We start from the raw sequence: 16443 nt of genomic DNA, 5'->3' as shown, positions 1-16443 counted from the left end.
TAATAGAACAAAAAAAACATATATATTGCCCTTTTATGATATTCATCGCAAAGTATTTCAATGGAAGAATTCAATATAGGCTTACATAACCCTAAACCTTCTCTCCCACACATTAATTCCAACATGGAACTGTTCAATCATAACTTGGTTTCAGTACAAAGTTTTAATGCGAACAGACAAGGGATCATGCCCTTCTCCAACAACGTGTTTTCCGATCACCAAGAACCTCAACTGCCTACTATTTTTAACGACGATATTTCAAGGTCAATCGAGCCTAGCCTTCCAGTTCCTCATTTATATTCCAATTTCTTCCCATCGAGCGATGGATGCAACAACGTAAACTTCAACTTGGTTAGCTCGAATTCTTCGGTTTCTGGAATAGATATTGCAACACCACCTAACAAGGTTAATCGAATAGAGCTAGCTAGGGCTCTTTTCTTTCTCTTTTACGAAATTTTTCGAACCCTTACTCATAAAGATAATGTTTTTAGATTGATCTATTTATTTGTTTATCCTGTGTTTTTTGGCAGAACTATGGGGGGAAGAAGAGGAAAAGAACCAGTGATAGAGAATTCGTAGAGAAGCCAAGAGAAGTAGTTCATGTTAGAGCAAAGAGAGGGCAGGCTACTGATAGCCACAGTTTAGCTGAAAGGGTACGTATTTTTCACTGTATGTCGATTTATTACAGGTTAAACATATGCTTATTATTTAAATTTTAGTTTCTTTTTCGACGTTGATCCCGACATTTGATAATCGAAACAAATATTGTTGACATGCTGATGGTGTCATGAAATAAAATCACTCGATCGATATTCACTATGAAAACTAATGATTTGTGATTAGAAAATTTTTCTTGCTTTTTTAATGAACCAACCAGTTAAGAAGAGAGAAAATAAATGAAAAGCTGAGGTGCTTGCAAGATCTCGTTCCAGGGTGTTACAAGGTAGATTTGTTCATCTTTCATATATATAATTTTTTATTATTATTCGTTATTTATTATTTGAATAATATAACTATCAATTTGATTTTCAGACAATGGGGATGGCTGTAATGTTGGAGGTGATAATTAATTACGTACGATCTCTGCAAAACCAAATCGACGTAAGCTTCATCAAGAATTAAATATTTTTTAAGTAAATATTCCATTAATTGTCTTTATTTATTTAACAATTTTCTTACCTTCATATTTTTTGTAGTTTCTTTCCATGAAGCTGTCTGCAGCTAGCTTATTTTATGATTTCAATTCATCAGAGGCTGAAGCCATGGAAGCAACACAAGTAATAATAATCCTGTTGTCTTTTTAATTCTAAACTTTTTCTGCTTTATTTCTGTTGTTCGCCAAACAAGAATCGATCTAAATTAAATTTCATTTCCGAAGCCATTCCGCGATCGATCAAAGTTAGCTAATGCATTACAATAAACTAGTTGAATAAATTAAGCTATATATGGAGCATTTAATCACTAATTCTTAGGATTTATTGAACAAAAACATATGGTATATGATTAGTTAATCTATCTAGCTATGCCCGCCCATGTCTTATTTCTATTTAAAAATTGAGACGATGCATTGCTTGCAATTATTGGTCTCAGAATGAGCCAATATATGTAAATAAATCTTCTTTTTTTGAAACAAATGAATTTTTTAATCAATTTCAAATTACTGAACAAAGAAAATTGTGGGTCGATGCTTGCATATTTCCATTATTCAATTAATATTACCCTAGCTTTAATCGTCCCTGCAGTGTACTAAGGTATGGTTTTACTACAGGGAACTGTACTTGGGTATGAAGTACAAGGGATGGAGAAAAATGTTGGGGAAAACTATGGATCGGGAATTTCCCAATTCCAAACATCATGGACCCTTTGATACATCTAATATTTTAATTTATATATGTTATATTAATACAGTAATCATATATTAAAATGCTAAGGCCATCGTATCTGTTACATAATTCTTCACCCTTCATGCAGAAAACTATTGATTTTATTTGACCTTGTTTGTCGCAAATAATAGCAACAAATCCGTTGTGGTTGAACGCACTTTCAACAACAACATCAGTTACAACAGTTATAAATTACCTACAGTTGTAAATTGTCGTTCTTGTTGTAGTGCATTATCAATATAAATTACCTTTGCTTCATTTGCAAATTAAGCCATGTTTTCTTAGAAATGTTGGCATTGCTGGAACCAGTTTATTGGCTAAAATTTGATACGAATAGGCCAAATTACATAACTAACATTGCTATTTTCCCAAGATATATAAGAGAATCCATCGCTGAAAACTCGTGCTTGATTGGACCAATGTAGACTCCATTGGTTTGACATATCCTTTTCTGATGACACAGACAAATAACGATTTTGTTCATTTTGTACAAACTGGCAAACCATAAAATTTTGTGGCATGGCAGTTTAGTCATCTACTGTGCACCCAATACTACCTGCTGGTTTAAGCTGTCGCGTGAGTTTAACTTTATCTGAACCGTCATCCGAATATACGGTTAAGCGTGGCGGCCAACCGGACTCCACCTTGTGCCAATCGGAGATTGACCACCGGATTACGCGAGATGAAGTAATCATCTGCCGAAGACAAATACATTCAGTGTCGACTCGAGGAATCCGCTGGTGGAAGTCATGAAACAAAAGATGAAATGTACCTTCAAGTACTGAACCTTCACTGACTCCTTTGTATGCCCAGTCGCAAGCTGCTTTAATTCCTTCCGATGCATATCTAGATTTTTACCAATATAACATATGTAAATTTACATTATTCTAATTACCGTGAGATTAAAAACAGTCATACTTGAGTTAGATGATATATGCAATATTCTTACACATCAGGGCAAGCAGTGTTGGTGCAAGCTGCCCATGCCTTTGCTTGGTTCGACCACACAGTCTGTAAAGCATATATATTTCATGATAGTTACGAACATGGTGAAGCGAATTGGATTGAATCAAATAAGATAGGTATATATGTATATACTGTTATGTTCTTTTGGAGCGTATCGACGAGTTCATCCACACTTGAATCGTAAAACCTCTCTTCGGCTGTCTCGATGATGTTGACATCCCATACCTGCAGCATCGATCATTTGATATAATTTAGAGAAATACTTGAGCATATATGTATAACAGTATAAGCATGTTGTGATACATAGTATTTAACATACTTGCGGATGTCAAGATGCTAAGAAAACTCACATGATGGAGAACTGCTTTTCGTCTGTACCAATGGACATCAATGGTGTTTCCTCCCCTGTCTGAAGTAAATCCAACGTGTAGAGGCTGCATTAATGCACTTTTATGCTTAATAAACGGATTTTGATGCAAAATTCTTTGACAAGATTTTTCATATAATGTGATGACAAAGACGGGTTTCAATTTATCTTAACTAGAAGCCAGTATTCCATCTATTTGATCACTAATCGAAACAACATAGTGTCAAAAACCAAATTAGGCAAATTTCAACCAAACTTTTACGCAAGAAGACATATTGAAAATATTAATACCTGATGGATATCTCCCATGAAATGAGATAGGAAGAGAAGTGCTTCTGTGAGATTATCTGATAATTGCTCAACTAATTATTTAAGTTTTAGGCATGATAAAACAAATATCATTCAAGAAACTGATACGTTACATTGAGAAGCAGCACTGAGACCGCGATAGCTTAGAAGCTGGTTGGTGTAATTTTTTATCGCTCCGGACACACATCTGTCCTGTATGCCATCTTCGTCTTTGCAATCCCCTGCGTTGTAACATTAGAACATCGATTTAACGTTCGATTCAAGGAAGATAAGAAACATGAAAACTAGGCAAGATTTTATATTCAGACCCACTTTTGTATTGATATGTGCATAGATTATCGGGAGTGTCGATGTAATGCAGAGCTGACGACCAGTGATACCGAAATTTTACACGATCCGCCCACGAACACACGCTACCAAGATCACCACCGGCATAGTCCGGCAAAAGCTGCGACACAGCATCCGCTGCTGCCTCGCTTAGCCTCGGCTGCAAACAATGGGAAACCCATAAACAAAACACGTTTCAAGAAATGAAAACCTTAAACATGCGCAGACCCAATGTAGTTTAAGGCGAAACCTGAGCAATTCTGCAAATAATGAGATGGCCATCGATTCCCCATCCATTGGCTACTGGAATACAGATGATAAGTAGAGCTATGAGTGGTAGAATTTGAATTTTGGATCTCATTTTCGTTTCTCTAACGTTGTGGGAATTGTGAAAGTGAATGAGAATAATCGATATGATGCCAAAACTTTTATTATGGCATTGATTTTATAATATGAACATAGGGAAAGAATCAGTAAATACAATTAGAATCTTTTTTGAAAAAAATGGAACTTTTACTTAATGTCCTTTAATAGGACGCGGATATGTGGGCCTTCTCAAATTATATGACATTGTTTTTGTCCTGATTCATGTGATTTGATAGACAATTATTTTAAATTATGTCCGGGAGTGATTGATTACAAATCTAGTATATTTAACGTATTTTTATAGTTCAGATAAAGTAAAACCATTAAATTTAAATCAATTTTTCACGTGTTTATATAGTATTTGATATTAATTGTAATGGATTTCAAGTTTACCCAATAATAATATCATTTATAATTCATCTATTTTGTTTTAGTAATTTATAAAATTAGTAATTTATAATTTGATATATTATTTCATTTTAAACAATAAAACAATATCAGTTCAAAGAGTAGGTATCTTGTGAGACGGTCTCGCAAATTTTTATCTGTGAGACGGGTCAACCCTACCGATATTCACAATAAAAAATAGTACTTTTAACATTATTTTTCATGGATGACCCAAATAAGAGACCGTCTCACAAAATACGACCCGTGACACTGTCTCACACAACTTTTTGTCTAGTTAAAAACACAACCTTGTTTCATCGGGTAGCCTATTATGTTAGTTCCGAAAACTGCTAAAGTTACGGTCTCTTCTTCATGAAAAAGGCATGTAAGGAAACGTGCCTTTACAGGTAAGAAACTGGGATATATATATATATATATATATATGACAAGGAATTTGTTATCATGAGCACCGCCTACGTGGCGGTGCATGATTGGTCAATCATTTTAAAAAAAAAACAAAACAAAAAATTTTGTGTGGTTGTGGGCGTGCCACATAGGCAGGCGCTCACAGATGTGAAGGAAAAGAGTTTACAGGGTATCATTGTTATATATATATATATATATATATATATATATATATGTTGTTGCCCTATCCCGTGATCAGAGCCAATCATTAATCACAAAAATAGTATTCCATAAAAGGTTTTAACATTAGACATGAAAATGATATTATTCTATATTACATCTTAAGCATCTAGTTCCAATTATGTAAATTTTAGATCTTCGATCGTCAACGAAAAATGTCAAATATCGTTAAAATATGATGGATTTACATGATCTGATTATGTTGAGATATTAAAATAATTATTCTCAGTGGAGGATGTACTCACTCGTAAAAATGTAAGTAGGAAAAATATTTCTTTAAAATGAGATTTTAATCTTGAATCGCGATCTTATGTAACACAACCCCTGATTTTACACCAATGTTTTTTTCCCCCATAATCTATATATATATAAAAGCAGAGTTTTTGTCAAAAATAGTAATTTTTCGCCAAAATGTCATTTCTAAAAAAATGAAAAATTTATTATGAATATTGTTATATGTGTACTGCAATAAATGATCAGTTCAATTATTGTTTGCATTGATTATATCAATTCATTTAATTCAATTTTGAATTTAATTAATTTTTATATTAATTCAAATGTAATTTACGTATCATATGTTTTTTTATTTTTCTACTGAAATTAAAACTAAATTCTATTGAAAACATAAATTATATTAAAATTTTTGCATTGATTATATCAACCAGTTTAATTAAAAACAGTATAAATAAATTTAAAAACAAATGATTGCAATGTTCAGTATCACTCATTAGGTAAATCATTCAAAAATAAATTGTTCTATTTTAAGTAATTTCTGTTCAAATTACTTACTAAAAAAATACAATATTTAATTAGTTTATTTAATTTTTCTAAAAATAAAATTGGTTGAGTGTTAGAAGTTATCATACAACAAGGTTTTCCAATGAACATTAATTTACCATTTAATGATCATAAATTTTTTTATCTCGAATACATATTATTTCAAAATTACCTTAATTTGAAAGAATTAATGCGTTGTAATTTTCTTCCAAAACCATATGTATATTGTATATCTTGAACTTGCTCTTCTTAAAAATTTAAATAAGAGAGCACAAAAAAATTAAAAAGATAGATTCAAAAGAGTTTCAAATTGACATTAAATTAATCCCAATAAACATGTATATTACCCTAATAATAAGAAATTTTTGACACTCAATGCATGCAATTCGAGATTTCCATAATTTGAAATAGTTAATGTATGATATAATTATGTCAAAAGCATCAAATATATAATTATCGTCCCTTGGAATGTCTTATTTGAATTTAAAATTATAAATAATGCAATATTGCATATTATATTAGAAACCAATTTTATTCTATTTATCTATTCCAAGATAGAATTTTGAAATGACTCCTCTTTTCAGCACCATATATGAGTTGAATCATTTCAAGATGTAATGTTTGTTTAAATTTAGATTTGTTCGTTGTTATGAACTACCTACCTATAAAAACAACGAGAACAACAAGACACTTTAAAATATGTCTTTCATAATCGAGAAGTAAAAAATATTATTCATCTATTTGTACAAAATTTTAATTATTACGTATTACTAATGTGATGATTTTCTTCTATATTACAAAGTTCACGGATACATGATAGTATAAAATTTTCCGTAATGAAAATGATTAAACCAATTCTAAAGAAAGTAAGCATCTTATTAGAAGACACCTTATAAAATTTATTGACATTGTTTTAGAATAAACATAATAAATGTTAATTAAATAACTTTTCTGATTTATACATAATTTACTTATGATCATGTGTTTCAATTTTCTTTCGGAATAATAGACTGTTGTGTATATTATGAAGAGATTTTGTAAATAAAATCACAACCCATTTGGATAAAGATATTGATGAAACAATTATTGTTATCATTCAAATGTGTCAAACACGTGTCATGTCACAAAATTCTTTTTGAATGTAGATTTATACAAAGTTACTGAATTTTTTAAAAAGTATTTCTCATTAATTTTATTGAATATGATTTAAAAATATTTTTTTATCACATGTTAAAAAATAATAATATATAGCTTCTCAAAAATTAAAGAATTAAATATGTATTAAGGTTGGTGGTCGACATCAATACAATAAACACGATAAGCATCATGTCATTGCCTTAGGCTAACACAATCTAAAATTTTGAGATATGATAGTGATTATTAGCCAAAAAAATTAATCGACATGCGTAGTATTTAATAAAGTTTTTTAAAATTACCGAAAAATAGTTTTATTTTTATTTTTTATAATTATATTATTTTTTCAATTTAAATATTTATTCATTTTCACTAATTTTTAATAATATTATCCCGTGCATCGCACGGGTGAAATACTAGTTGTAGACAAAAATGGAGTTGGTACTGACATCACGAGTTTATTTCATGTGTTATGATTGGGCCCAAATTGAGTAACTTGGGCCGGGCCTCTGTGTTGTGAACAGGCTATCTCGACCCGACTTTGATTGAGCTTCTTTGGTCCATAACAGTTCTTCATTTAGCCCAAGAGAAATAGTGCAATTATAGAATGTGAGTGGGGTAGGTCTCTTGTGAGACGGTCTTCACGAATCTGTATCTATGAGACGGGTCAATCCTATTGATATTCACAATAAAAAGTAATAATCTTAGCATAAAAAGTAATATTTTTTCATGGATGACCCAAATAAGAGATCCGTCTCACAAAATGCGATACGTGAGACCGTCTCACACAAGTTTTTGCTACCTGAGAATTCAGTAAAATTTGAGCAGCCAAATGTTTGTTTCTTACCGCTACGTGACACATGTGATGCGTATTTGTAATATACTAAAAAATATATTTAAAAAACTATAAATTTAATACGCGTATATATGCCTAGTAATAATTTAATAGCACTACGTGGTTTTCTTTTCAAAAACTATTTTGATCTAGGTTTCCTTAGAAATTAGGGAAGTTATTAATTATGAGTTGAGTATGTTTTTGTGCAACGGATCCAGTCATATATATAATATTTTTTATTTAAATAAGCATATATTGTATAATATATTTTGACATAAAAAATAATATTTTAACTCAAATCAACGTATTTATTATATATATATATATATATATATATATATATATATATACACACCACCCCTACGGGTGACTTTAATTTCATATGTCCTGACGTTAATGAAAGGATAATCTCGTCACCAACGACGTGGACCAGCTTTAAATGTTATACGCAATTACACGACTAAAGATGATTATTATATACTTTTTCTAGATATAATATATTTTATTCCTCGTTAATATAAATTGGGATGTTACATAAATTTTAAATTCAAATTAGTGGTTATTACCTAAATGGTAATTCTATAAGAAAAATATAACAAGAAAATTATTAAAAGAAAACAAGAAAATTATGACAAAAACTTGTGTGAGAATGTCTCACGGGTCGTATTTTGTGAGACGGATATGTTAATTAAGTCATCCATGAAAAAAATTACTTTTTATGCTAAGAGTATTACTTTTTATTGTGAATATCGTTAGAGTTTACACGTCTCACAGATAAAGATTCGTGAGACTGTCTCAAAAGAGACCTACTCGAAAATTATTAAAAGAAAAATCATATGAATAAACTAAGAAGCTAATAATAAGTGTATAATTATATTTTGTTTCATAATATTATATAGAAAAAGGTGATAAATATTATTCTCTCAATGCTATAATTAATATAGAAAATATGACTAAATTCCTTGATATCTTTTTAAATGTAAATCTTGCATTTTAAATGAAATATAAGAGAAAATTTCAATATTTTGCATTTGTGCAAGTATATCACCCTTAATATAGTAGGAGATTTCACCATTTTCGTATAGGTATATACAATATAACATTAGAGGGTTTGTATTAATTTTGAATCATACCAGCTAAGCATGATTTTTGCATGAATTACTCATTATAAAGTCGACATTTGAAATAATATATGTAACGACCATGGATCGTAGGCTGACTCAACATGAGTCTCAACGTATAATCATACATCACTAATGATCGTAAATTAGTCCAGCATTAGCTTAGTCCATTCTCATGCAGCGTAACTCATATAATATCTCATCAATGGAAAGTGATCTATTTCATCTCTCCCAACACTCGAACTCAAAACATCCAGGCTTAAGTACTTGAAGTGTTGGTACCAATTGGGTTGCTTGCTCAATTGGTACCAATACTCTAGGAATCTATATATTTTAAGTATGAAGGTCTTGGTTTCGAGTATCGGAGTAGACGAAAAAAATCACTATCTGAGAGTTTGATATTATATGAGTGACATCACATGAGAATGTCGATGAAGGAGAAAACCCCATAGAAAACTCGTTTACAAAAAAAAAAAAAGACCTTAAATATAGTTCAAGATCGAGATAACTCATGTTCTTTACGTCTCGTTTTCAAATTTATCGAAACACAGCAATGTCAAATTCTTATAACCTTCACAATGTGAGAAGATTCTGGCTCCCGCATCATATCGACAAATTACTTGGTTCCTTGGTCAAATTTTGAGTTATAATTGCTAATAATTATGAATAGTTGTCGTATGTATTTCATTGAATTACATCAATTTTTAATTGTTCTTTATCCTACCCTTTCGAACATTGAAAAATCTCTCAAATTTTTAGCAATTACATTTAAAAAAAACCACAAAGAAACACGGTTTCATATATCTAATTTCGAATAAATAATGTATATATGAACAAAATCAAAAAAGAGAATTTACAACATTTAATATGAATTCATGGGTTCACCAAAGATTACAAGCTCGCATTTATTTGTGAATGTGAATGGACATACGCATAAATAATAAAGGTATTGGGCACAAAGAGATAATGCCAATTACCAAAGGCCCTAATTTTTTTGGTAAAACTACAACTTGTGGTGTGATATAGATTGATTGATTGTGTGCATTTGAATGAAATAGGATATGCACTCCACCGCATAATTTCAACAAAGTTGAGTGTGGAAATAGTAAACTAAACGTGGTACGTCTAAATCCACACACACACACACACACACACACACACACACACAAGCTTTAAATACACATATAAACTGTCAACATAACGAACACGACAATGGCCTGAAATTGACAGTTTCTAAAAATATTGTTCCTGCATATACAATCTATTAAATAAATATTTTTTTATTTCTTTAATATAATCAATAAAGGGTTGTGATTTAATAAATATAAAGTATAGATAAATAAATTATTGTTTTCTTTAGGGAAATAATATTTTTATTTGTTGCCAAATGACACATAAGTTGGTATCCTTGAGCATCTCCAACGCTGCGCTATTTTAGCATTTCAGCATTTCTTTCCAATAAGGGATGCGCTATTTTGGCAATTTGGCGCAGCCCCTTTTTTCTATGCAAATTTGGGGCAGAGGATAGCTTTACGCCAATTTGGCGTGGAGCAATTTAATTTTTTTTTTTTACTTTCTTAATTGTATTTTGGTTTTTAATTATTATTATAAATATATATTAATTATATTTTAGATAATAATCTCTTATTACATATAATTTAATTAATATATAATAATTAATCAAATATAATGATGATTATAATATTAATATTGTTAAATTTATATTGTTATGTTAAACAGAATAATTTATATAAAATAAAAGGAATATTCTAAGAATATATTTTTAGTGTAATATTTGAAGTAAATGGGTTGGAGATGAATGTTGTATTTGGTGCAGAAAGCACACTATTTTAGTGTAGAATTTACATCAAAATAGATTTCTAGCTTTGGAGATGACTTAAATGTTTTTGCAACGAATTATCCTCGTAAACTCCATCTGATCTTATATAAAACGTAGTTTGTTTCTAAAATAGACTGCCACGTTTATTATTAACTAATTAAATAATAAAGAGAACATAGTATAGGCACCTTAATTAATTTAATATTATATACATTAAGAATTAATACAACTCTTTTGGTAATAATTTTCTAATTCCGGTTCGATGATGGAGACAATTTTGAAAGTTAACTAAAATAATTATAGAACACAATTATTATGTCCTTACAAAAGGTATCTTTTCTTCTTTGTTTTAGAACCTTAAAAAAATATTCGAAAGGCTATAAAACTACCAAACTCACCACTCCAAAAAAAATGAACAGTGTCCCACAAGCAATGAGTTATTACCACGTGTCGGGAAATGAATGGTAGGTAGTTGGATGAAGAAAATCCCGCGCAAATTTGGACTGTATTGCTGAGTCGTGTATGAGGCGGCCGGAATCTCCTGCCTGGGCTGGGGCTGTCCATCTGTGTCATTTACGATATATTTTTCCATAATATTTTTATATTTTACACCATCAAAATTTACAAAAATAACTATTTTCGAGAAAAATCATGATAGATATATATATCATTTATATTTAAACTCAAGTTCAAATTTTTTTTTTCAGCTCTGATACCTCATGAATGGACCCATCGAGATCAAGTCTAAACTCTCAGCCCATCCCAAACAAAGGTGGAGGGCCCATGACAGGCCTATATATTCTCCTATAAATATCAAGTTTGAGTGTTTATTTCAGGCATTCACTATATTGTTTTTTCATCATCACCTATAGATGCTCTCTAGTTATATCATCAGTGTCTGACTTGAGAGTCGGAAGAGTTACGCCGGGACGCCCTCCCGGCCATTTTTTAACGGTCTTTTTCGTGATTTCAGGCTCAAGGAGACTGGTGATAACCCATGGATGAGCCCATCCAAATCGAGCTCACACCGCATCATGGGCCCCGGCCCATCTCTAGCTAAGGTAGAAGGCCTCATGTATTCTCCTATAAATATCAGATTTTAGTGTCTAACTCATTCATATTTATTATATTATTTTTCGACAGCACCCTTAGCTGCTCTCCTTATATTCCAGTATCTGACTTAAGCGTCGGATGGGCTACGACGGGACGCTCTCCCGACCCTCTTCTAATGGTCTTCTTCGTGATTTCAGGCTCAGAGCCAATTCAAAATCTATGTCTGGACTAGAGTCACTTGCTGAAATCAGATCCTAAATTTTCAGTGAGTATCGAGCTGAATGCTCAATTTGAAAAAATAGATATTTTTTTAAAAGTATGAATTTGAACTAAATTTATTTTTTTAAAACTTAATTGTCAGACTCTATTAATTAAGCGGTCTCGACTTCGAATTCATGCACGTGAGATTCGTGTAATTCTACATATAACAAATACGATTCAAATAATGCTGGAATTAACAATTCATTTGAAAGTCCAATCTGAACATGGATAGCAAAATGTTGGTCAATGAGTTCCTTTCGACTCTATTTTTTTTTTAATAATACGATGGGAGTGCATAAATTTATCTGCCTGAACCCAAACAACTCAAAAGTATTTGAAAATTAGGACTTCATCTTTACAAGTAGACCGAAATCTCAGTGTACTGTAGATGACAACTGATCGTTTGGACAAACCCGAAACATAACCTGTCACGTGAAACCGACGGGACCAATCTAGGTTGGACCCGTAGACCTGTTAAATTTATTTTTCTCAAATAAAAAATAAAAAATTATTAATTACTAAATTTATTTTCAGAATGTATATTAATAATATTTAATAACAAAAAATATTATCACTAAGTTAACATATATTAATTTCTATTTAATTAAAAATTAGTAATTATAATAATAATAATATATATATGTTTATATATTTTTATATATATACGGGTGATAAATTCGGGATCCAGACCCGCTTGAGATCCATTTAAGCGAGTCTAAACCCTCCCCGATGATTTTACAAAAACGAGACCACTCCCCTTCCCCCTCATTGACATCACCAAATACCACTATTAATTACTTGCACCACATCCACCTCTCCTGAATTCTCCTCCTCCAATCTTCTGTCTATCATAATTATCAACACTGCATCAACCACATACAGTTCTTCAAATCACATAATTCATCTGGATAGTAGCTGTACTCTGCAAAGGCAAAAATTCTTGAATTACAAAAAGCTAATCTTGTAGAAATGGAGATTCCAGAGATTAATATGATTTGCAATTTTGAAGCTGGGGTGAATTGCCTGCAAAACCCATCTTCAGTTTCTCGTTTCTTTGCACTTCCTGGTTTTGGGGTGTATAGTTTCTGGAAATGGGGTGCTTTGATTTTTGCAATTTTGGCCACTTTAGCGGTATAATCAAGAGAATTAAGCTTATTCTCTTTCGGTTGCATACGATCATACCTTCTCCAAATCGATTTCAACAGATTGTGATTAGTGAGGATGACGATATCTCCTTGGCATCTTCTTCCGATGATGAGGGAGAAGAGGAGGAGGAGGAAGAAGAAGAAGAAAGAAGCAGGTCGACGACGTCGTTTTCAGGTCAACAGAGCGTTGATGAAGGCTCCTTCGTTAAGGATCCGCGCCGGTTGAGGAACCGGAGGCGGGGGATCTGCGGCGGCGGCGGCGGCGGGTTTGATTGGTCGGATTTTACTTCCGGTAAAAACGTTGTGAAGCTATGGGACAGTCTGAGCTCAAGCTTCAATTTTGGGCTGGAGTTCGATGATTTCGAGTCGGACGACGTGGTTTCTACCTGGGATTTCGATCGGCGTCGGGATTCAAACGGATTCCCGGGCCTGATTTCTAATATCCCGGCGCTCGTCTTCATGGCGGAGGGGAATGAGAAGGGAGACGGCGTCGTTTTGCGAGGCTACGATACGAGAGTGCGGAGTCGGGTTCCAGATTTGTATGCCGAATGGCGGTCATCACCGGCGGCTAAAGTTTCCGCCGCCTCCACAACCGTCATTGGTGGCAAGATATACGTAAGAGACGACGTCAGCGGGGTGTTGACAGTGGGAGACGTTAGAAATGTGAGGATGCCGTTAGAGAAGACCGGAGATTCCGACGGCGAAACTTGGTGGGGCGCCGACGCCCTTGTTATCGAGGACGAATATGTGGTGGTTGACAAGTCAACTTAACCATGTCTCCACGCAATTTTCATTTCCTTAAATCGAAATTATACATAATATAATTTGGTCGAAATTTAAATCCCATTTGATTATGCTTTCATTTGGAGAAGTTGTTGTTTATAAATAATTACTCCAATTACTTTATTCTGCAATAGCTAATTTGGCATAGTTTATTTAGTCAATGATCAAAATTTGTGTGAGACGGTTTCACGTGTCGTTTTTGTGAGACAGATTTTTTGTTTGGGTCATCCATGAAAAAGTATTACTTTTTATTCTAAGAGTATTACTTTTTATTGTAAATATCGGTAGGATTGACCCGTTTCATAGATAAAGACTCAGGAGACCGTCTCACAATAGACCTACTCTTAGTCAATTTACTTAATTACCTCTCTTGATTTATTTAGTCAATCGAATTAGGACAAATTTTGTAAAATTGGATCATAAATTTAAAATATAGATGAGTTATCAAATCTCAATTTTGCGTGCCATGTTAGTATAAAACCTTTGATTTTTTGTTAATCTTGATGAACTATTAATTATACCACTTTTTTTTTTAAAATGAACTATAATAACATTAATTCGTGAAGTCCCGACATACAATGTTTACAAGTTACAAGGGTAGATCGTCATCAACACAACTAATAGAGTTATTACAAGACAAAGCTTTGCGAGCTAAAATGTGAGCCACTTCGACGGCCTTTCGTCGCACATGTTTGATGGAATGAAAATTTGGAAGCTCTAACATTGATTGGATTTCCAAGGCAAGAACACCAGCAGATCCAATATCTTTTACGTATGAAAGGACCATCCTAACAGCTTCCAAAGAGTCAGAAAATATACAAACATTTGATAGCCCAATCCGAAGACATAAGTCCATCCCGCTTCTGATTGCCAACAACTCCGCACAAGTAACTGAACCTGGACATCTGATAAGGCTAGCTTGCACACCACAAACATGTCCCATTGTATTACGCAACACCGCCCCAACACTAAATTTGTTGTTTCTAATATCAAAGCATGCATCAACATCCAACCTAAAAAAGTTTGGTAGTGATGGTACCCATTTATTTTCCATAACAAACTACATATGTCTAAAATCATCAATAGTAAAAGTGATGAGTTATTTTCAAAAATTTACTTGTGCCAAAATCAAAGCTCCAAATAAAAGTTATTTCACTATTTTATTTTATTGATTAAGCATTAATAATTGACAAAAATTTGTGTGAGACGGTCTTACGGATCGTATTTTGTGAGACATATATCTTATTTGAGTCATAAAGTATTATTTTTTTGCTAAGAGTATTACTTTTTATTGTGAATATCGGTAGGGTTGAACCGTCTCACAGATAAAAATTCGTGAGATCGTCTCACAAGATATCTACTCTTAAAAATTTTATTTATATTTGTAAATTGGATCACTCTTTGTATGATTTCATAAAATCTTATCCAATTTAGTTAAATATTTTTCAGTTGTTAAGAATTTTATTTTCTTTTATTTTGTGCTTTTAATATCCTTTTTGTGGTTTTAAGAATCATTAGATTTTCCGAAGTGTAGTTTTAGGAAAAAAACCGAAAAAAAAAAAAGAAGAAGAATCTCTTCAACCATCATTTATACATGATAATGTCTCTCATGAGATAGTATTATTGATATTTATTTATGAGACGAGTCAATCATGTTTTTATTTACAATATAAAAAATATAATTTTTTCATGAGTGATTCAAATATAAAATCTGTATTACAAAATTGATCGACAAAATTTTTTCACATGAGCTTCTGTGTTTATATATGGATAAAAATATTATAATTCTAATTAAAGATAGACAAGTTGTACTAACAAATAATAATTATGATAAGCCTTTGAGAACTTCTAGAAACCCTATTAAAATCCAACTGGTTATGAACTTCATCACGCGATTCACAAGATACGATTACGTAATGAGATAAATGTGATTGATATTTCTCCGTATAAAGAAAGTCATTAGTCATGGGTTGGTTTGAATATTTAATCGGAAGCTGAAAATTAATGAGATTATGAGACTAATATACAAAGATACCAACATACAAACATGCTTATTTATTTAATATATATAATAAATTTAGAGTACAATATTCAATTTTTTAATAAATGTTTCGTTTAGTTTATATATTTTTCGGATTATTTTCCATACAGTCATATCATATATATTTTACTTGTTTATATATAATACGTATATTTGTTTGGAGTAGGTCTCTTGTGAGACGGTCTCGCGAATATTTATCTGTA

General features: G+C 31.8%; 3 protein-coding genes across 4 annotated transcripts; 2 read left to right on the top strand and 1 right to left on the bottom strand.

Annotated features, from left to right (window-relative positions):
- Window positions 1-69: 69 nt before the first annotated feature.
- LOC142541734 (transcription factor bHLH75-like) lies at window positions 70-1970 on the top strand. Its single transcript, XM_075648199.1, has 6 exons — window positions 70-405; window positions 531-653; window positions 878-943; window positions 1033-1101; window positions 1197-1277; window positions 1769-1970. The coding sequence occupies exons 1-6, from the start codon at window positions 124-126 to the stop codon at window positions 1865-1867; spliced, it is 720 nt and encodes a 239-aa protein (XP_075504314.1). The 5' UTR covers window positions 70-123; the 3' UTR covers window positions 1868-1970.
- A 189-nt stretch (window positions 1971-2159) lies between these two features.
- LOC142541733 (endonuclease 2) lies at window positions 2160-4397 on the bottom strand. Of its 2 annotated transcripts, XM_075648197.1 has the most exons (10): window positions 4103-4397; window positions 3838-4012; window positions 3639-3746; window positions 3508-3563; window positions 3200-3283; window positions 2982-3074; window positions 2833-2894; window positions 2656-2729; window positions 2440-2578; window positions 2160-2334 (listed from the first exon to the last, which is right to left on the bottom strand). In XM_075648197.1, exons 1-9 carry the CDS (start codon window positions 4211-4213, stop codon window positions 2484-2486), a joined length of 858 nt encoding a protein of 285 aa, XP_075504312.1. In that variant the 5' UTR covers window positions 4214-4397; the 3' UTR covers window positions 2160-2334; window positions 2440-2483. The 2 variants fall into 2 exon arrangements, with proteins under 2 accessions (XP_075504312.1, XP_075504311.1); XM_075648196.1 differs by having other exon boundaries at window positions 2160-2578.
- Window positions 4398-13240: 8843 nt separating this feature from the next.
- Window positions 13241-14187, top strand: LOC142542077 (uncharacterized). The gene is made up of 2 exons (XM_075648520.1): window positions 13241-13402; window positions 13477-14187. Exons 1-2 carry the CDS (start codon window positions 13241-13243, stop codon window positions 14185-14187), a joined length of 873 nt encoding a protein of 290 aa, XP_075504635.1.
- The last annotated feature ends 2256 nt before the right edge of the window (window positions 14188-16443 follow it).

The sequence above is a fragment of the Primulina tabacum genome, chromosome 4, assembly GCF_025594145.1.
Source record: "Primulina tabacum isolate GXHZ01 chromosome 4, ASM2559414v2, whole genome shotgun sequence".
NCBI lineage: Eukaryota > Viridiplantae > Streptophyta > Magnoliopsida > Lamiales > Gesneriaceae > Primulina > Primulina tabacum.
This window is presented reverse-complemented; position numbering and strand designations above follow the sequence as displayed.